Source organism: Doryrhamphus excisus, chromosome 16 (assembly GCF_030265055.1).
Source record: "Doryrhamphus excisus isolate RoL2022-K1 chromosome 16, RoL_Dexc_1.0, whole genome shotgun sequence".
In the NCBI taxonomy this organism is placed as follows: domain Eukaryota; kingdom Metazoa; phylum Chordata; class Actinopteri; order Syngnathiformes; family Syngnathidae; genus Doryrhamphus; species Doryrhamphus excisus.
Window position 1 is genome coordinate 11,078,690 of NC_080481.1, and position 22,561 is coordinate 11,101,250.

The 22,561-nt window shown below is 40.4% G+C and overlaps 1 protein-coding gene across 3 annotated transcripts in view; it reads right to left on the reverse strand.

Annotated features, from left to right (window-relative positions):
• LOC131104218 (paired box protein Pax-7-like) overlaps nt 1-17,914 on the reverse strand; it is a 38,319-nt gene extending 20,405 nt beyond the window's left edge. Inside the window, exons 1-6 of one of the 3 annotated variants that reach the window (XM_058051177.1) lie at nt 17,698-17,914; nt 17,553-17,621; nt 16,865-17,100; nt 16,603-16,747; nt 15,693-15,827; nt 326-525 (exon numbers count right to left, since the gene is read on the reverse strand). In XM_058051177.1, coding sequence (XP_057907160.1) covers nt 326-525; nt 15,693-15,827; nt 16,603-16,747; nt 16,865-17,100; nt 17,553-17,607 — 771 coding nt within the window. In that variant the 5' untranslated portion in view covers nt 17,608-17,621; nt 17,698-17,914. Of the gene's footprint in view, nt 1-325; nt 526-15,692; nt 15,828-16,602; nt 16,748-16,864; nt 17,101-17,552 lie in introns of all 3 variants that reach the window. The other 2 variants (XM_058051175.1, XM_058051176.1) reach the window with 2 other exon arrangements.
• Between the last annotated feature and the right edge of the window lie 4,647 nt (nt 17,915-22,561).

Sequence of the window (22,561 nt, forward strand, 5' to 3'; positions counted from 1 at the left end):
TCCTAGCTGTGAGGCCTGCGTGCTAACCACTCGCCTACCGTGCAGCCCACCTCAGATCATGAGTTTTTTTCTCATCAGAGACTAAAACTTGGGCAACTTTCTGGCATTGAAGGAGATGAGGTTTTTGTTCTTAAAACTCTTATCTCATAGATGCCGTCTGATGATTACTGGTTGCATTCAGCACCAGTAAGAACCCTCATTTGGGCCGAGGATGGTCCCGTGTCTTGTTTGGAATTAATTGTTTACTCAAATATTTGGTTTATTTCACTCTCATTTCTTCTTTTTGCATTTTGATGCTCTCCTTAGTATCACACATTCATTTTACCTGAACCCGGGCCTCAGTGAGTTTGGTCATCTGGGCCAGCTCCTCCCTGGTGTAGATATCAGGGTAGTGGGTTCTTTCGAAAGCCTTCTCCAGTTCTTCCAGTTGCTCGGCTGTAAATGTGGTGCGACTCCTGCGCTGCTTCCTCTTTAAGGGGAGATCAGGCTCCGACTCCACGTCAGACACTTCATCCATTCGACTTCCTGTTCAAACAATACATTGTATACATTATCTTAAGCAGGGAATATACACTGCTCACAAAAATTAAAGGAACACTTTTTTTTATTGGACCTGTCATGAATTGAATTAAACCTGTCTGATAATTTTCTGGTTGGTTAAGCAGCTGAGGGCCTCGTTAATCAATTTCAGCTGTATTGGGGATCATGGAATTAACAACAGCTGCACTTCAGTGGCAACAATTAGAAAACCCTCAAAACGAGACTGGTTTTACATGTGGAGGTCATTTCAAGTTTCTCCCAGTATGTGGCCATTCCTTAACCCTACAGAAGTTGGACAGGTTGTCCAACTTCTCCAGGATGGCACATCCACACGTGCTGCAGCAAGAAGGTTTAATGCAGGGGTCTCAAACACGCGGCCCGACACTAGTTTGAGGCCCCCGCCTTGATATGAAAGTTTAATGTTAGTGCGGCCCGTGCAAGTTTGATATGGATGCTGTATGGTATCATGTACCCAGAAAAAATTATTACGTTTGATTAATGTTCATGTTAAAGGTTAAATAACTGTTAATAGTCATCCTCCCTATCCGTGTGGAAGTGGTAAGTTTTTGGCTATTTAAGTTTAAAGGAAATAACTTGAAGGCTACCGTTTAGGTCGCGAGCTCTCTAGTTTGTGAGTTAGCATGTGTCTCAAGACCCTGCAGTTGTGCAATATGATGTAAATAAAAAGTAACCCATAAATGTGACTATAGTCGTGTTTTGTCATGTCTACAGGGCTCTAATAATGCTTTGTTCATTTTAATCTGAAAAAAATAATTTGTCTACCCACCAACTATATGTGGTTTCTTAAGTTTTTATTATTTGCCGTTTTATTATTATTATTATATTTATTTATTACTGATTGATTGATTTTCTTTATTTTTGATTTGTTTATTTATTTTTCATCTTATTTTGTGTAGAAAAATAAAAAATAAGATATTTGAGAACAGTGGAATGTTTTATCAGCAACCAAAGCAAAGTTTATTCATTTTTCTGTTTTTAATAAATGCATTTTTGGGGTTTTTTTTTTTAAACCTGATGCGGCCCAGTCTCACCCAGACCCTATCTCCAGTGGCCCCCAAGTAAATTGAATTTGAGACCCCTGGTTTAATGTGTCTCCCAGCACAATCTCCAGAACATGGAGGAGATTTCAGGAGACTGGTAGTTATTCTCGGAGAGCTGGACAGGGCTGTAGAAGGTCCTCAACCCCACAGCAGGACCGATACCTGCTCCTTTGTGCAAGGCGGAACAGTCTGAGCACTGCTGGTGCCCTACAGAATGACCTCCAGAGGACCACTGGTGTGAATGTGTTTTTCTTCATTTCTTTTTACTTTTACTGGATGTTACTATACTATTTGTCATTATTCAAACATCCTGAGACGGGGAAGTCATTCCTTAAGACAGTGAGACCCCAAAAAACAAAGAAGCATGAGAATTGGACATACAGATGAAAATGGTAAGCATTGTTTTCTTAGATTTTACTGCAGTGTTCAGGCAGCATCAAGAGCATCTCCGTGCTGCATTGTCATGGATCAGCAATGGATCCTTAGCATGAAGTTTGACAGCCCGGTGGATGGGGAGGGGCCTCAGTCTTTTCAGATGATAATAAGAAGCAGAGATTATAGGGAGAATGACGCTTAGAGCAGATAGATAGGCTGAACCTATGATGGGCATGATAGGTCTTATCGGGGAAAATGGGAGCACCATGTAGCGTTGCACATTTTTTGCAAATATGCTGGTGTGTAATAATGAACGGTACACACGTGGTGTAAACAACAACAGCGAGAATATGATTAGTATAGGAGCACATCCGTGCTTCCTTTCTCTTTATTCAAATCCCTGGCATTGTGTGTGCAGCTACAAAAACTTGCAAAGCAAATCCAATTCATTTAGAGTTAAGCCATGTATTCACTCTTGTTGTAAAATGGAATATTCTGATTACCTAAAAATGATAATAATTCAATTCCTTCAATTTTGCTGCTACAGTTAACATCGCCAAATCAATTTGCAGTTATGTAATGAGATTCAGAACGAGCACTAAGACAGAGCGAGTCTGTCCCACTGTGGATATAGCTTTTCTTTTCTTTTAATCTCTCCTCATATGGGAGGGCCGAGAGAAACGACACAATATTTGCCAAACTAATGAGGGTGTTTGAGACTTTTTGAGCCGATGAAAATGGCGTCATATCAGGATTTCGTCAAGGAGGAATATTAAAACCTATCTATCAAACTGAAAAAGCTAAAAGACATTTCTAAAGCTTTAGGACACCAGCAAACCACAGTGAGAGCCTTTATTGACAAATGGCGAAAACATGGAACAGTGGTGAGCCGTCCAACCAAAAATTACCCCAAGAGTGCAGCAACAACTCATACAAAAGGTCACAAAAGACCCCACAACAACATCCAAAGAACTGCAGGCCTCACTTTCCTCAATTAATTATGTTGTATTTTAACGTATCTTTTACTCTGTTTACTTGTTTTTATTAAACTCAATTTTTCTGTTAAGTGTCTTTGAGTATTTTGAAAAGCGTTATACAAATAAAATGTATTATTATTATTATTAATTAAGGCCAGTGTTCATGCCGCCACCATAAGAAAAACACTGGGCAAAAACAGCCTGCATGGCAAGTTCTTTTGAGTTCCAAGACCCAAAAGACCATTTTGCCAGAAAACATCTACTCTGTGGTCTGACGAGATAAAAGTTTAACTTTTTGGAGGCTGTTTGTCCCATTACATCTGGTGTAAAAGTAAGATCGCATATCAAAAATATAACTTCATACTAACAGTAAAATATAGTGGTGGCAGTGTGATGGTCTGGGGAGCTGTTTTGTTTTTTTCAGGACCTGGAAATGTAACCATGAATTCTCCTGTCTACCAAAAACTCCTGAAGGAGAATGTCCGGTCATCTGTTGGTGAACTCAAGCTGAAAGGAACTTGGGTTCTACAGCAGGACAATGATCCAAAACACACCCGAATGCTAGTAAGATGCTGTGGCATGACCTTAAAAAGGTGCTTCATGCTAGAAAACCCTCCAATGAGGCTGAATTACAACAATTCTGCAAAGATCAGTGAGATGCTCCATTGCATAATCAGTGCAGTTGTTAGTCAATCGCCTTTTAACCTCTGAGTTCTGCTTCGTTATCCATTTCATGACTCAAGAGAGGCTGACAAGATTAGGTGTGAGGCCAGGGAAAAGATGGGGGACAATAATGAAGTGGAGCCAAGCTGCGGTGCTACTGAGGGCTCCTTGGATGCCTCTTGTGGGTCAGTTGCCACAGTTCCACTTAAAAAGAGGGCAGTGAGTGTCCCCCCCCAAGCTTTAAGTATTAATAGCAGACACACCTCAGGGGGTTGTCGGACACAAAGACCACAAGCGGCCCTGCAAAACGCTCTGCAGGACCTCAGCAAACGCTTCACTGCCGACTTGCTTAACTGCATCTTGAAGAGGAATGGGGTCACATAATGCCAAGGAATTACATGATGTAAATCGGAATTCAAATTACTTTTTTTTTTTTCATAACTAACACCAGAAACAGTAACCACGTACATTTCCACTTAGTTCATGTACCTTATACATATCTTTTTTATTTACTTCCTTTATGTACAATATCACTGTGACAGACTGCTGTGAAAAAGGTTATTGAACTCTAACAATAAATGCAGGTTCTTTTTCATCAAGCAGGAATATTAAAACATAACCTAACTGAGATAAATGTCAATTTATCAGTCTGGAAAAGGTAAAAAAAAAAAACATTTCTAAAGCTTTGGGACACCAGCAAACCACAGTGAGAGCTGTGAGAGCCTCTACGCCAGGGGGTCTCAAACACGTGGCCCGTGGGCCAAATGTGGCCCGCAGGACACTAGTTTGAGGCCCCCGCCTTGATATGAAAGTTTAATGTTAGTGCGGCCCGCGCAAGTTTGATATGGATGCTGTATGGTATCATGTACCCAGAAAAAATTATTACGTTTGATTAATGTTCATGTTAAAGGTTAAATAACTGTTAATAGTTATCCTCCCTATCCGTGTGGAAGTGGTAAGTTTTTGGCTATTTAAGTTTAAAGGAAATAACTTTAAGGCTACCGTTTAGGTCGCTAGCTCTCTAGTTTGCGAGTTAGCATGTGTCTCAAGACCCTGCAGTTGCGGAATATGTTGTAAATAAAAAGAGTATAAATGTGACTATAGTCGTGTTTTGTCATGTCTACAGGGCTCTAATAAAGCTTTGTTAATTTTAATCTGAAAAAAATAATTTGTCTACCCACCAAATATATGTGGTTTCTTAATTTTTAATTATTTGCCATTTTATTCATTCATTCATTTTCTACCGCTTTTTCCTCACGAGGGTCGCGGGGGGTGCTGGAGCCTATCCCAGCTTCGGGCGTAAGGCGGGGTACACCCTGGACTGGTCGCCAGCCAGACAGGGCACATATAGGCACATATAGACAAACAACCATTCACACTCACATTAATACCTATGGACAATTTGGAGTCGCTAATTAACCTAGCATGTTTTTGGAATGTGGGAGGAAACCGGAGTACCCGGAGAAAACCCACGCATGCACGGGGAGAACATGCAAACTCCACACATATTATTATATATTATATATTATATTATATATTATATATATATTTATTTATTACTGATTGATTTTCTTTATTCTTGATCTTATTTTGTGTAGAAAAATAATAATTAAGATATTTGAGAACAGTGTAATGTTTTATCAGAGCTTTTCTTGTAGAAAATCAGAACCAAAGCAAAGTTTATTCATTTTTCTGTTTTTAATAAATGCGTTTCTTTTTTTTTTTGGGAAAACCTGATGAGGCCCAGCCTCGCCCAGACCCTAGTTCCAGTGGCCCCCAAGTAAATTGAGTTTGAGACCCCTGATGTACAATATCACTGTGACAGACTGCTGTGAAAAAGGTTATTGAACTCTAACAATAAATGCAGGTTCTTTTTCATCAAGGAGGAATATTAAAACATAACCTAACTGTAAATGTAAATTTATCAGTCTGGAAAAGGTAAAAAAAAAAACATTTCTAAAGCTTTGGGACACCAGCAAACCACAGCGAGAGCTGTGAGTGCCTCTACGCCATACTGATATTTGCCTCACAAATTTTTCCAAGCTTTCAAATGAGGCCAAAGTTGTCTTATTTATTCACACAAAGCAACTCTCAAGCAACACTTGGCACCAAAAGTCCCTCAGTCAACAAAACCTGCGCCACGTCGCTCTCATTGTTTCTCATCAGCATTGTTCCCGCCTTTGTGTCTGTGCGCCTCTATTTACTCTCAACATATGAAGCAAAAGTGTACACTAAGCAGCACTGTGCAGATTTACACTGATGAGTTCATACTTGCCAACAGATTTAGGAACTTTGTACTGTATTACGGTGATTTGGAAAATCACAACTTTTGTGGGCCTAACTCGTTCAGCGAGCACACAGCTCCTTGAAAAAAGATATGTGTTAAGGCAAATATGAGCACGAAGGATATATATATATTATGTTGAAGTGGCATTGAACTAAATCCAGCCCACACAAAGATGCCGGCTTGTTGTGGGCATTATGTCTTAGCAAACTGCTAGTCAATGCAAAGTCTTGATCTCCTTTCCTCCTTGGGCTCTTGCAAGCTCACGTCTTTATTTAGTCGATAAAAATAGCCGTAAACAAAAAAATTGCAGACTATTAATAAACAGTGATATGTATTAAAAGCGTGCCGCAAATATGATAAGAAGAGTACCGCTGAAGATATGCTTGACAAAGCTGCGGGCTTAAAGAAAGCAATTGGAGAAAGTTTTTTAAGAGATATGTTTTCTTTCAATGTGAAAGATTTACAATCACCGATTGGGAATTCAATGATGTGTGCCTGCTGGATTAAACGCTTTGGGATGCGCTCGCTGATACACTAGGAAGGCCACTAATCCAAAGAAATACATCACGCCTGTCAAGGCAAGAATATATGAGACATTTCGTATGCCAAGGGTGGGCAAACTGCGGCCCGCTGGCCACACCAAGCCTGCCGAGCGTCTTAATGGAGCCCGTCGCGCTTTTCCAAATTCCTATTTCTAAAGGGGACCTTTTATGCTTATTTTTGGGGCCCTTTGTATCGAGCTGTGGACTCCTGTAGAACAGCTACAGCACAGAAAACATTCTAGATCTTCCAGAATCTGCACCTATTCCAGTTGGATTTCCTTTGGATTTCCAAAAAGGTCTGTTTTAATTTAAAAAATCCTAAGTACTGTACTTCCGGACTACTAGTAATCCTCACTTTATTTTTTGTCTTTTTTGTTACCTACAATATTGTATGAAAACTAAGGCAAAATCTCCAAAGAAAACTAAGTAATACCAAAACTGGGGCGTATGAAAACCAAGGTTTGACTGTTAAATTATTTTAGCATTTCAGCATACACTTATCTGGCTCCAACCTCGCCTGCCCAAGGAGGAGCACTCATTGTCGGACACACTTTGTCAGAGGCACCGTGGAGTTCAGAAGCCGGAAGTGAGGGCACCGCGTAGACGCAAAACATGTCCGATATTAATGCACCTTTCCCGGTGCTTTAAGTTCTCCCTGATCTTGTTTCGTAAACAGAGTAGCAGAGCTTGCGGGAGGGCAGAGAGCTTATCTGGCTTACAGCCATGCCCATATAAGGAAGTCTACTCCTCTGTGACATCACAAAGGGGCCGTTTTACCACGCCTTCTAAATCCAAGTGTTTTGAGCCATCCCAAACTTCTTTAATGTAAGTGAACCACTGCGCTAAATACAGTACCGTCTTTGGACGAGAAGCGGGGTACACCATGGACTGATCGCCAGCCAATCACAGGGCACATATAGACAAACAACCATTCACACTCACATTCATACCTATGGACAATTTGGAGTCGCCAATTAACCTAGCATGTTTTTGGAATGTGGGAGGAAACCCACGCATGCTCAGGGAGAACATGCAAACTCCACACAACGATGGTTGAGGGTGGAATTGAACACGGGACTCCTAGCTGTGAGTCTAACCACTTGTCCACCATGCAGCCACTTTCAAAATACAATGTCACATACATGTAATGGACATTCCTCTAAGATGTAGACATTTTTTCCGTCGAAAAATCCGGAAATGCGTTTCCAGCCTCAGCCATCTCTGTGTGAAGTTGGCGTGTTCTCCCCGTGCATGCGTGGGTTTTCTCCGGGTGAATGGTTGTTTGTCTATATGTACCATGTGATTGGCTGGCGACCAGTCAAGGGTGTACCCCGCCTCTCACCCGAATACAGCTGGGATAGGCTTCAGCACCCCTGCGACCCTCGTGGGGATAAGCAGTAGAAACAAGAAAACAAAACTAGTGGTGGCCTTCTGCGTTAGTAATTCAACACACACGCACACTAGAAATTACTTTTATTGGATTGATTGATTTTTACATGCTAAAACCACTTGAGTGTAGGCCAAGATCCCCTACGATGTTAATTATAGTTCAATATTGTTGATGTGATATCTTGTTCACACATTCATTATTTCAACTTTTTTCCCTTTTGTGTCAAACCACTAGCAGCTTTGCAGCGGCAATGGAAACCCAAGACATGTACTTGCGTCCAAACAATAAAAGGAGTAGCGAGTGGACACAGCAGGCCCTCCCACTGCAGATGTACATTAATTCCGAGGGGGAGCATTAGAAATGCTGATCAGCTTGGCAGCACCCGGTCTAAGCTTTCCTTTCAGCGTTTTTGCTGTTGTCTACTTCAATCGTGTCAACGTGAGGGTGTCTTTTCAGAGGTATTCATGCATCTGCCTTCAGGCCACAATGCTTGCCACTTTATAAACTGTCAGCCTGCATGCCTCAAGTACGCCTGCCGTATTCTCTTTGCATTGTTTCCTCTTCTTGAATCAACTCCCTCCCGACGGCTAAAGCACACACATAATGCAGCCTGCTAGAAGTTGGGATGTACACAATATGTGTCCTCTTGGACATAGAGCAATCTCAACACGCTTGCTTGCTATCGTGCACATCGTCACAATATATACAGAAAATCACAGATTTCCGAGACCACCAGTGAGTTACGATACACTCATAAAAATTTATATTTTTGATACACAACTCGCTCGGTCGATGAATGGATGGAATAGGAGTTACTGTAGTCTTTCACCTGGTCGTCAGACTAGAACTAGAGGCTAGCATGGTAATATTATAATAACAACATAATATAACAATAGAACATAACAATATTATATAATAATATCATTCACATGGTTGGCCATTTGTAATTCCAGTAGCAATACAAACTTGTGTTCACCTGACTGCAAAGTTTTGAGGTCGTAGCTAGCGCTTTCTTAGCTAAACAAACTTTTGCATCACACAGCACACGTAGCACACCAAGTATGGTGCATTCAGGGACCACTGAACAAAGTGCAAAATCTTAACACTTGGCAAAAAAAAAAAAAAACATTATCAGTGAAGCATAATGACATTCATTCATTTTCTAACGCTTTTTCCTCACGAGGGTCGCGGGGGGTGCTGGAGCCTATCTCGGCTGTCTTCGGGTACCAATCACCGCCAGCCAATCACAGGGCACATATAGACAAACAACCATTCACACTCACATTCATACCTATGGACAATTTAGAGTCGCCAATTAACCTAGCATGTTTTTGGAATGTGGGAGGAAACCGGAGTACCCGGAGAAAACCCATGCATGCACGGGGAGAACATGCAAACTCCACACAGAGGGTGGAATTGAACCCTGGTCTCCTAGCTGTGAGGTCTGCGGGCTAACCACTTGACCGCCGTGCCGCCCGCATAATGAGATAAACATGCAAAAAGTGTGGGCTTTCTAACGGTGCAAAGTTTGCTGTACATTTTATCTGTATTATCACGTACAGAGGTACAGTGGAATATGTTCCAAAGGGTCTAAAACTGAAACCAAAGCAATTTTTCCTATAAGGAATTATGTAAAACTAGTTAATCCATTCCAAACACCCGAAAGTATGACCAAAACAATACATTTTGTAGAGAATAATTATAGTTTTACATACAGAAAATAATGCGAATACCTTTTGAGAGTGCATCAACTTTGCACTTTGCCCCATGGCAGATTATTTTGCAGTCACACTCAACAGCGTCAGCTAGTTTGTTACTGGGACATTCCAAAACAAGTTGGATTTCTAAATTCTGACATTCTGACTTATGATGAATTAGATGTGTTTTCTACTGACAAAAAAATGCAAAATTTCAGGCCAAAAAACAAATTTGACAAATTTTTTCGGGGCTATAAATGCAGAATGGCAAATGTACTGTATATACTCCATATACGTATATAGTGTGTATGCTGTACATTTCATCAATCATTTATTCATTGATTATTTCATTTTTAAATGAATTAATCCAGTATTTTTTACGGAGGCTGCATGGTGATATGCATGCAGGCCACACAGCTAGAAGACCCGAGTTCGATTCCACCCTCAGCCATCTCTGTGTGGAGTTTGCATGTTCTCCCCGTGCATGCGTGGGTTTTCTCCGGGTACTCCGGTTTCCTCCCACATTCCAAAAACATGCTAGGTTAATTGGCCACTCCAAATTGTCCATAGGTATGAATGTGAGTGTGAATGGTTGTTTATCTATATGTGGCCTGTGATTGGCTGGCGACCAGTCCAGGGTGTACCCCGCCTCTTGCTCGAAGACAGCTGGGATAGGCTCCAGCACCCCCGCGACCCTCGTGAGAATAAGCGGTAGAAAACAAAACTAGTGGTGGCCTTCTGCGTTAGTAATTCAACACACACACACTAGAAACATTGTGAAATAAATTTAAAGGAAGCTGATGAAAAGACTGAAATGCTTTTTTATTCCGTGGGGAGGAAGTCATTTTGTTGGGAAATGTGTCCTTACATCTCTTATCCTGCAGCTATAGCAATAGAGTTGATGAGCGAGAACAAAAAAAGTGTGTGAATATTGTCTTGCAGGCTCACTGAAGGTAATTTAGCTGGATGAAAGTGGCTCTCTCCATTCCCCCTCCCCCACCCCACCCCACATTTGAAGCGGATATTTGAGTCAAGTCACCTCTTTGAAGCTTGATCTTTCTTCACGTTTTTTAAAACACTTTCAAACTTTGCGACATTTCCGTGGCACTAAACTCGCATTATGTCCCGTAAGGCCAAGTACACACGAACACGGATATTTTCTATCCGGTGTCAACAAAAATGAAACGTGTTTATTAAAATGTAACAGATGCTGTGAAGTGTACTTCAATTTATCGGGAAGCGTTCAATGTCTCAGTCAAATGCAATCACTATCGTACCGCCATGTAAACATTCCCATGACATTCTTCCAAAATAACCTTAATAAGCTTGTGAAAGGGTGGCACGGCGGTCTAGTGGTTAGCGCACAGACCTCACAGCTAGGAGACCAGGGTTCAATTCCACCCTCGGCCATCTCTGTGTGGAGTTTGCATGTTCTCCCCGTGCATGCGTGGGTTTTCTCCGGGTACTCCGGTTTCCTCCCACATTCCAAAAACATGCTAGGTTAATTGGCGACTCCAAATTGTCCATAGGTATGAATGTGAGTGTGAATGGTTGTTTGTCTATATGTGCCCTGTGATTGGCTGGCGACCAGTCTAGGGTGTACCCCGCCTCTCACCCGAAGACAGCTGGGATAGGCTCCAGCACCCCCTGCGACCCTCGTGAGGATAAGCGGTAGAAAATGAATGAATGAATGTTACGTCATATATCAGCAACAAGCGAAAAGCTCTGTTTTGGCCGTCTACACAAATACGTTTTTAAAAATCTCATTTTTTAAGAACAAAAACATCAGTTTGAGTGTAGATGAGAGGCCGAAAATATATTTTTTTTAAAAAAATCTGTATTCTTTTGGACAGAGCCTAAGATAGAATTTCTGTAAATACACGCATCAAAAGCGTCACACTTGATCTCAGCACTCAGGGACTTCAAGACTCATCGAGGGCTCAATTAATGGCCGACCAAAGTGTTAACTTTTCATTCAGTTAGTCTTGCTATATTGTTGTGTGATTTCTCTCATCGCCATTGTGCTGTGGGCTGTTAATGGGATCCCCGAGGCTGGTGACACCCCTCAAGCCCACTTTGCCTGTCTGCTCTTTGTTCACTGCTCCTCTTTTGTTGTCCGATCAGCCTCCCACCGGGTCTCCGGACAAGATTCATGGCATTTGTCGGCCAAATGAAAGGAGGATTACGGCCGAGCTTGTGAACAGACCCTTCGGCAGGGGTAGATTTTCCGAAACAAGCCCCTTTTCCCTCAAGCTCAGCAGCGCCCTTTTTACAAATATTTGTTTTCTAAAAGACATCCCAGATAAGTCCAGTGCATGACCGAAGGGCCATCAACAAGTGGCTCAACCAGACGAGACTGACTGCTCATTTCTAGTCAATTGGTCATGTCTGACCATGCATCCATCCATTTCCTGTCCCAGCTGATTTGGGGCAAAAAGGGTGGACGACTCCCACCAGTTAATAACAGGGCAGATGCAGAGACAGCCATTCTCACTTTCACTGTGCGCTACATTTCCGCATACTATTTTGTATATCACGTTAAACATCACAGCCGCTTGGAAAAATGCTGTAATTTTTTTTTATTTTTTCATTTCATCAATCTGGCACATACAATGCAAATTACGAGTGCTCTTGCAAAATTCTGTCTATACTGTACAGCACATATTTTCAGCTTTCAACATAATATATGAAGTATTTACTTTAAATACTTTAAATGAGCCAGCACTGTACGGAACACAACATATGGGTCCTCAAGAGTGTGCACAAAACACCACAGGAGTGGTGCATAAACATGCACAGAACAACATATAGGCACAAAAATCCACATACGGGTTCTCGGGATTGTGTGCACAAAATACCATTTATGCCTTAAGAGTATGCACAAAAACACCACCTAAGTACTAAGCAGTATGCACAAAATAACATATAAGCCTCACAAGACATATGTTCTCGAAAGTGTTCACAAAATAGCACATAGATTCTCAGGAGTGGTGCACAAAACAACGTATAGGCCTTAGGAATGTATACGTAAGATCTCTCATGGGGTGTGCACAAAATGGAGTGCATGCCTGCCTTAGGATTGTGCACAAAACAACTAAACTAAAAACTTGAGTAACTATAGGATTCAAATTGTCTGATTAGTCTATATAGCAGGGGTCTCAAACTCGCAGCCCACGGGCAAAATGCGGCCCGTGAGACGCTACTTTGAGGCCCCCCACCTTGATACCAAAGTTTAATGTTGAAATGACAGCTTAAAGCTGTGTGCACACCGGACACAATTAACATGATTTTGCCCCGCCCATACCCTGTTACCCTACCCTGTTACCCCGCCCTGTTTTGCTTTGGATTAGCAATGAAGCTAAAGGCTTATGACTACAAATGGGTACAAATAAATGCAGGAAATGATTTGGAATAAAACAGAAAATCCACGTCAAGATAAAGCATCTCATCAAACATGTTGTTAAAGTTACGACGCTGCTCCCAGATGGAACTGAGTACGATGCTAACTTGCTAATTGGGTCAAATTATGAAGTTTCATTAATGTTCATGTTAAAGGTTAAATAACTGTTAATACTGTACATTTGAATCTGAAAAAAAATCATTTCTCTACTAACTGTATGTGGTTTCTTATTTGTTGTTTTATTATTATTTTACTTATTTATTACTGATAGATTGATTTATTGTCTTTATTCTTAATTTGTTTATTTATTTTTTTATCTTATTTTGTGTATAGAAAAATAAAAATTAAGACATTTGAGAACAGTGGAATATTTTATCAGATATTTTGGTGTGGAAAACCGGAACTAAAGTACTGAAAAAGAAGATTTGAAGATTTTTTTATTGATTTTTTTTCCAGTTTTTAATAAATGCATTTTGGTTTTTTTTAAAAACCTCATGCGGCCCAGCTTCACCCAGAACCTCGCTCCGGTGGCCCCCCAGCTAAATTGAGTTTGAGACCCCTGGTCTATAGTATATAGTATAGTAGCCTATTTTCAAGGGACTTGGCTTGGTGGATGGTGATAAACCGATAGAAGACAAACTACAGGGTGAGGAGCTCAGAGTGGAGACGCTGGTGGCTTGAGCATCTAGTCCGAAAACCTCCTGACCTCCCTGGTGAGGTGTTCCGTGCATGCCCAGTCGGGAGGAGGGCCCCGGAGCAGACCGAAGACACGTTGTAGGGATTATGTCTCACAGCCGGCCTGCATGAAAAAGGCCTCTCTGTCCTGAAAATGTAACATGGGCTCCTCCAAGCCCCCAAAGCTGGCCAATTTTAGGATGGAGAATACCTTGGAAAAGTCTACATTTCACAATTGTGTATTTTAAATGCCTTATTCAGCATTTGGTGTGTGTGTGTGTGTGTTTAAATGTCCCTGTTCTTTGGTGCAAGCCTGTAAGGGGGTTGGGGGGGGGGGGGGGGGGGGGACAGAGGAGGTTAATCCTAGTTCAATACACTGATGCACAGCCCAGGATGGAGCCTGTGACAATTGTGTTATCTCCAGCCAACATTTGGGTTCCCCCACAATTCCAATCCAGAAGAATAGCTGCAAGTGAGTGCCGTACGAAGTGGAGGAAGCGCATACGCCCGAGGAAAACGTGCTATCAATATCTGCAATACTGCCTTTGCCACCACGGTCATTCTATTTGTTTCACGTCTTCATAATATACACAAGCCACATCTTTACGCCTAAATAATTCTAATAGAATTGTGAAAAATGCTGCCTCGTCGGTGATAGGACATATCTGAGCACCTTTTGACGTTAGATGTTATATTCAGAGTGATGCCAAAATGATGGCAGTCACACAAACTGTAGCAGTTGCCTTCAAAAGCCTCACCATAGCCAGCATCAAATATGTATCTTGTTTTTTCCTTGGCCTTGGCCTGTATTCCAAAATATAAGAAATAGTCTTGCATTATTACTAACATTATTTTTCACTTAGCTGCATAAAACGGTATTGCATATTTGCGATAAAATAATTCATAATTTCATTTATTTATGGGTTTTTTTTCGGAAAAAAAAAGCAATTTTTGACTCACTTACCATCTGATCATGCATCAGCTATATTATTATTTGGTGAATGTTTTTATCAAATGTGTTAGGTATATTTCTGTGGAGTCACTTTTATTGCAAATGTTGATCCCACAAGTTCACTGTTACTCGCCCCTTCATAGGAGGGACAAAAAAAACATCCATTTTGATTGCTTATAGGGGACATATAGGGAATTCTATGGTATGTTGTGATGCATAAACCAGTGTTTCAGTCCTTACATCAACTAACAGAATTGCACTGCATCCTATACAAACCTGACCCATAGGCCACCATACAAAAAAACTATAATAACCATTATAATAATAATAGTTTTAACATTGGAGTATGCAAAATAAAATAATTTCTACACACATCAGCCTATTTGAGTGTGCATAAGTAAACACCATATGCTCCTCTTCCAACAAACCATTTAAAAACTGGATTTAATATTTGAAAATGCAATCTAAACCTTAAACCCTCATGAATTTTCGCCGCAGGCTTCGCACCATGAAGTGAGCTGCCCAAAGATGAAAGCGAAAAGAAATAAAAAAGCTCAATTTAATCTGCTTTGGAGTCCTGGAAGGGAGCATATGTGCCTGGAAGTGTAAGAGTGAGGGCTGATAGGGGATAAATATATTTCTTACTATGCCTTTGAGCTATTACATCCCTCTCCAACACTGTTGCCTATTCAACACACAACAGTTTCATTAGCAGCTGTAGTCCTACAAATCTTCCAATTATTATAAGACAGGCCTGCATGACACAGAGACGCACAGCCGGGGCTCATCGTTTAACATCTCCATATGTGGAATGGAGATTAGGCTGTATTGTCTGATGAATTCAGAGCAAAGCAGTACATTATTTGTTTTTTATTTCTCCTATTTGCATGGAAAAAGTACATTATATACATTAAATCATATAATTATTAAGGCATTAAAATATATATTGATACTGGCATTGAATGGAAGCTGGGCCTCATGGGCCTGACACTCATAAATAAGAAATAATGTGCAGTCTGCTGGGAGACCCAAGCTACAAAAAGGCCACTGGGGTCCAATTTGTTGTAGGAAATGATCCCCCCCCCCCTCACACACACACACCCCACTCACCCCCAATTCAAAGTGGGGCCTACCTTTGTCTCTTAAGATGCCATCGATGCTGTGTTTGGTTTTCTTGTCTTCTTCTTCATCCTTTTTAAAGCAATCCTCCTCCTCTTCGTCGTCCTTTTTCCCAAAACGAGCTCTGAGTATTCGACTGATTGAACTCACTGCAAGAACAAGGACATTATTATTATTATTATTATTATTATTATTATTATTATTATTATTATTATTATTATTATTATTATTATTATTATTATTATTATTATTATTATTATTATTATTATTATTATTATTATTATTATTATTATTATCATTATTATCATTATTATCATTATTATCATTATAGTGATAAATGATAATGATAATGATATATAATTATCATTATCATTATTATTATTATTATTGTTGTTGTTATTATTATTATTATTGTTATTATTATCATTATTGTTGTTGTTGTTGTTTGCCCAATATTGATACACAATGTATATTTATTTATTTAGGCATTTGTTATTGAGACAGCTTTGCAGGAAATTAGTTAAATTAAGTTAAATTAATTAATTAAATTAATTAAAACAATTAAAGAACAATTTTAAAAAATGTGACTAAATCACATACATTTGGAAAACATAGCCTCCTGTGAGTATTATTTACATACAAAGCACTCAAAACACTAATTTTTCCCAATACACTTAATTCATAACCTTGCACACACACAATATATTTAATATACATGGCCCCAAATATATCGATTCCCATGTATAATTAACATTAAGCAACAATAACGTATTTATTCTCAAAGCATTCATAATTGTTTTATCGGATTATTAAAAAAAATTTGTCATGATGGAAAGGTATCATCAACTAGGTCTATATTATTATGTTGCAGTCAAATAGTAGTTCTTTTGAGAAATAAAGGGGTAAAGAATAGAGGCATCTTACCAGAAAGTTTCTCACCTGAAGGGACGGTGCTTCTGTCACAGACGCCGTCCTTGAGTAATTTATCTCGGATTTCCCAGCTGAATATTCCCGGGCTGTCGTTCTTGTATTGTTCGATCCTTTTCTCCACGTCCGGCGTAGCTATTTGCTGCATTGAGCACCGGGATGAAAACATCACGTTTGTTAGGTTTATTTTTTAGAAATATATTTATATACATACATTATTTTTATAATATACATATATACATATTTTTATAAGGCTCACCCTGGGCTTACTGCCTCCTATCGCTCCGGGCCGGATGGAGCCGGTCTCCTGGTAGCGGCACAAGATTTTGGACACGCATCCGTGTGAGACCCGCAGTTGGCGGGAGATGACGCACGGTCGGATGCCGTGGTGGGCCATCTCCACGATCTTGTGCCGGATGTGGTTGGGCAGAGGCCGGCCGTTGATGAAGACTCCCCCCAGCTGATTGACACGTCCCTGGCCTAGAGGAGTGGACACTGGCCAGCACCAAAGAACACTTCATTTATTTCTACGGTAAATCCACTCTTTATTTTTTTATCATCATCTGTATTTTATTTTAGTTTGGGCCTACTGGCCGAAATATTTATTGTGAAATATTTCACAATTTGGACACTGCTATATTTAACACAAGTTACTTGTTAAAAAAACATTACACAATTGACCAAAAATATGAGTTTATATGAATATTCTATTTGGAAACCCATTGCCTTGCATGTATAAATAAATCAGTGATGTCAAAAGTGCGGCCCGGGGGCCATGAGCAGCCCATAACACATTGTAGAAACATAGAAATGTGGAAAAATAAAGCAGAAAAAAGAAAATATTGATAGTAATAACTAAAAATATATTAATTCCTTTGAAATTGGGGACAAAAAAATTGTACACCCTTGAAATAAATACTGCCGCAGTAGGGACTTAACCCACTTACCTTCCAGAGGGAAGCCGGTCCGTGGGTAGTTCTGTCCAGAAGCTGGGCGCATCATTCGCGGCACCGTTCCTGGTAAGGACGTCATTTTTTTAGCTCCTGTTATTTATGCTTATAAAGAAGTAAAAAAAATAAATAAATCACACACAATAGAAGCAAGAAACCCGTTGGAGGCCAAAGAAAGGTAGAAGCCACTTTGAGAGGTCCAGTGTTGCAGAAGACAGAAGATCATTCAAGGACGCGGAAAGTTGTGGTGGTGATCACAATGGGGTCATGTGTCACACACGCTGTGCAGGATGGGCGACTTTGGGCGGCATGGGTGAACTTGTGGAGGGCGGGCTGGGCTGGTGGAGACCACCGATAGGGTCTTGGAGCCTGTTCTTTTTCAAGAGAAGCTCCAACAAGTTCCGGCAACCAATGGGAGGGAAGGTCTCTTTCTTTTCTCTCTCTCTCTCCTCTCTCTCGCTCTATCTTATAAACACACACACTTCTACTCCAACTAACAACATCTAGCATGATGCAAATAGTCTGATTGAACCTCGAAAGTAAGTAATGGTCGGAGGATCGATCCAAATATTGATAGTATGGATACCAATATTGTTGAATCGCTATGTGTCGTTCATAATTGTACATTACTTATATTGTTTATAAACACAGGGCAATACATTCTTAGATACATGATACATGATATTTTTGCAGTATCGCTCACTATCTAACAAGAGTTTATGCTTTTTACAAATTTCTGACCTATAAATGTATTTACAATGTAGTATTGTCGTGTTAAATGATGCCAAAGTTTCAGATAATGAGTTTTGTGCATTCGCGGGAACCACGAAATCCAAACAAATACAGCTGAATAGTTGCAGGTTCTGGAAGACCTATAAAGCTTCATGTGCTGGTTATTGTTTGTAGCTGCTCCACAACGCAATACAAAGGGCTGAAAAATTATCATAGTAGGTCCCTTTTCATAAGGGGATGATTATATTTATTTGTTGATATTGTCGTATTGACACATTAAATTGTTTATTTCATTTGACCATGCATCAGATTACAATTGAATGCATCACATAATCAGTTCACAGTTCCACATGTCCAAAAGGAGTAGGAAGAAGCAAAGCTTATTAAATCCTACCCCTCCATCTGGTACTTTTACAATCAGTAACTGTTACATTTGTTCACTTCCTGCTTTCAATAATACAGTTCATCATCATCGTTGTGCATTGTTTGAGGTCCTTACTCAATCCATTCCATAGTTTGATTCCACATACTGAAATGCTATGGCTTTTTAACGTAGTCCTAGCATATAAGTGTTTCAAATGTAGTTCTTCCCTGAGATCATATTTCTCCTCTCTTGTAGAGAAGTATTGGATGACATTTTTAGCTAATTGGTTGTTTTTAGCCTTATGCATTATTTTTAGCTGTTTGAAGATGAACTATATCAGCAGGTTTAAGTATTTGTGATTTTAGAAATAAGGAGTTAGTATGTTCTCTGTAGGCGGCATTATGAATTATCCTTACTGACCTTTTTTGCAGTACATTTAGCGAGTGAAGATTGCTTTTATAGTTATTACCCCATATTTCCACACAATAAGTAAGATATGGTAAGTAACAAATAAGTAACAAATATGTTTGTTGACACTAGGGTTGAGATAGGATATGGACCTTGGCATATATCACAATATGATGGTATAAATTTAGAATTCAGCAGAGTCTTGTATAAAAAGCTACACACCTTAATCATATTTTTTTCACCTTTTCTGTGCATTATAAACACCAGAAAACAAGTTAATATGAGCTAGTTAACAAAGGACGTCATTGGGACACACACCTATTTTGACTATGAAGCCCTCTAAAAGAAACTCTCTAACAAAGTTTTATCGTTTTATATACATGTTGGGATTAGTGATGGGCAAAACCATTCATTTCAGTGAACCGGATCATTCTGGTTCAATCAGTAAAAAGGTCCGTTCATTTCGGTCAATTGGTGGTTAGCCTGTGATCTACATAGACCCGGTCAGCCGTGTCGAGTCAGTCCATTCACTCATGTTCACGTTTGCTCCGACTCAACAGTGCAACAACACGTGATGACTAGTGGTGTTTCGGTCATCAACAAACGAGTCAAAAGAACTAGTTCTTTTTTGTGAACGGAATGAACGAGGTCACCGACAGTGTCGGTCAATCTCTCGGTCTTGGTCTTTCAGTCAGCTAACCCCACCCACCCACAGAGCAAGGCGCGACAATAGGATAAGACAGGCAAGCACGCAGATAGTCCTGCCCTGCAAAAGGAATGGTGAACTGACTCTCGTTGGTGGTGACCTTGTTCACAAAAAAAGACCTAATTCTTTTTGACCCGTTCGTTCATGACCGACACACCACTTGCTGGGATCATGCATGAACATTTTGGTTTCAGCAATATTTTCTTCCGCTTATCCTCACGAGGGTCGCTGGGGGGTGCTGAAGCATATCCCAGCTGTTTTTGGGCGAGAGGCGGGGTACACCCTCGATTGGTCGGCAGCCAATCACAGGGCACATATAGACAAACAACCATTCACACTCACATTCATACCTATGGACAATTTTGAAGTCACCAATTAACCTAGCATGTTTTTGGAATGTGGGAGGAAACCGGAGTACCCGGAGAAAATGCAAACTCCACTTAGGAATTGAACTCGGGTCTCCTAGATGTGAGGCCTGCGCTAACCACTCCTCCACCGTGCAGCCCCCTTATTATATATTTGTTATTCATTCATTCATTTTCTACCGCTTTTTCCTCAAGAGGGTCGCGGGGGTGCTGGAGCCTATCCCAGCAGTCTTTGGGCGAGAGGCTGGGTACACCCTGGACTGGTCGCCAGCCAATCACAGGGCACATATAGACAAACAACCATTCACACTCACATTTATACTTATGGACAATTTGAAGTCGCCAATTAAGCTAGCATGTTTTTGGAATGTGGGAGGAAACCGGAGTACCCGGAGAAAATGCAAACTCCACGCAGGAATTGAACTCGGGTCTCCTAAATGTGAGGCCTGCGCTAACCACTCTTCCTCTGTGCAGCCCCCTTATTATATATTTGTGATTATTATTATTACGCCTGTTAAATAATTTACTTGACTCCTTTTGTACTACATTGTTATATTTGGAACTGCAATTTGGAATAGCGGCTGTAGTCTGTGTAGTCCGCCTCGCATAGACTGGATTTGAGACACAAACTGTAAGATTCCAAATCCCAAAGCTGCTTCTGCTTAGCCGCCAGGTCAGTGTGTTTTTCCACTGGCAGTAAACAAGCGAGAAATGACAATCCAGGACGTCCTCAAGTGTCATGCAAATCATGTGAGAGACTCTTTCTGATAATCGGTTAGCTCAGGCTGGCCTTGACGAATGCCTAAAAGAAAACAGTCTGCTTGAACTACATGAAAGCCAGAGGCTTCTTGTCACCGTGTAAATTTTGATTGGTATCACTTAATTGGTGCAAGCCAAGCCATGAAAGGGGGTCTGATGACCCTATCCCCGCCTCCCGAAAAGACAAGAGTTCCCCACATTGGTCAAGTCTGAGGCCAAAGATGAGACACACACAGATAGACAGTAATGTTGTGTTAGAGGATAAGGATAATTCTATGATTGTTGACACCTCATTGATGGCGGAATAGTGTCATATAAGTATCTTCAACTCACAAAACTCTAGTCTCTAGTCCTCCTTAGTGCGACACTTCCTCATTGTCACGGGACCGGCCACGAGATGCATTCATGGACGCTTTGAAAATCACAATCGTTTTGACTCATGGCTCATAACAACATGGTTAAAGTGTGATTCAGATGAAAGAGACTAATGCTATAAGCAAATACATCTTTTAGCTTGAGTTCATTGGGAAGTGTTATAGTTAATACATATAAATGTGTATGTTATTGGATGCTGTTGATTTTATCATAAAATACGGTAAAAATTGCCATATTTCACACTAGTTGTAAATGGTAATTAATCATGATTAATTACATGGAAAACTGAAATTAATGTGATTTAACCAATGGACCACCCCAATGCAATATGTTTGTATTGGGGGTTTTTTTCTGATATTGGATGGGGAGACGCCATTTTCAGGTTTATTTCAGTGTTTATTCATTCATTCATTCATTTTCTACCACTTTTTCCTCATGAGGGTCGCGGGGGTGCTGGAGCCTATCCCAGCTGTCTTCAGGTGAGAGGCGGGGTACACCCTGGACTGGTCACCAGCCAATCACAGGGCACATATAGACAAACAACCATTCACACTCACATCCATACCTATGGACAATTTGGAGTGGCCAATTAACCTAGCATGTTTTTGGAATGTGGGAGGAAACCGGAGTACCCAGAGAAAACCCACGCATGCACGAGGAGAACATGCAAACTCCACACAGAGATGGCCGAGGGTTTTATTTCAGGGTTTATTTCAATTAAAAAAAAAAAACTCACTACATACGTACAGGTTGTAATATTTCAAGAATGCTATAATTTGATGATTTGGCTTCTTTGTCTTCATTGAAATGTTGATATCCAAGAACGTTTGCGAGGTTTCCTAGTTAAAATGACGACATCCATGATCTCGTACATGTATTCCATGGATGTTGTAGTGTTACATGTTTGCAAAGCATGCAGATTTCTAAATAAGTGAAACACAAACATCAGATCCAACACTAATCCAATTCCCAATGGAAGTCATTTCTCCTTCCCTTATAATTACAAACTTTATTTACAAGTTGCGGGGTGCCACCATAGCCAAATAGTCAGTAGTCACGATTGGTCGTTGGCTGCACAAACGCGGTGAAGTGGTTTAAGAGGGTTTTCACAACTGAACAGTGTTTCTGATAAAACCTGCTGTGTGTGTGTGTGTGTGTGTGGCATTGGATCATCTTTGTGCCTACATGAGTAAAGACGTGTTATATGCTCCTGTTGTTGATAGTCTTAATTCTCATCAGAAAAAAGAAAGCTATCACTGCGGAAACATATCTAATTTCCTATGCTTTTTTTTTTTAA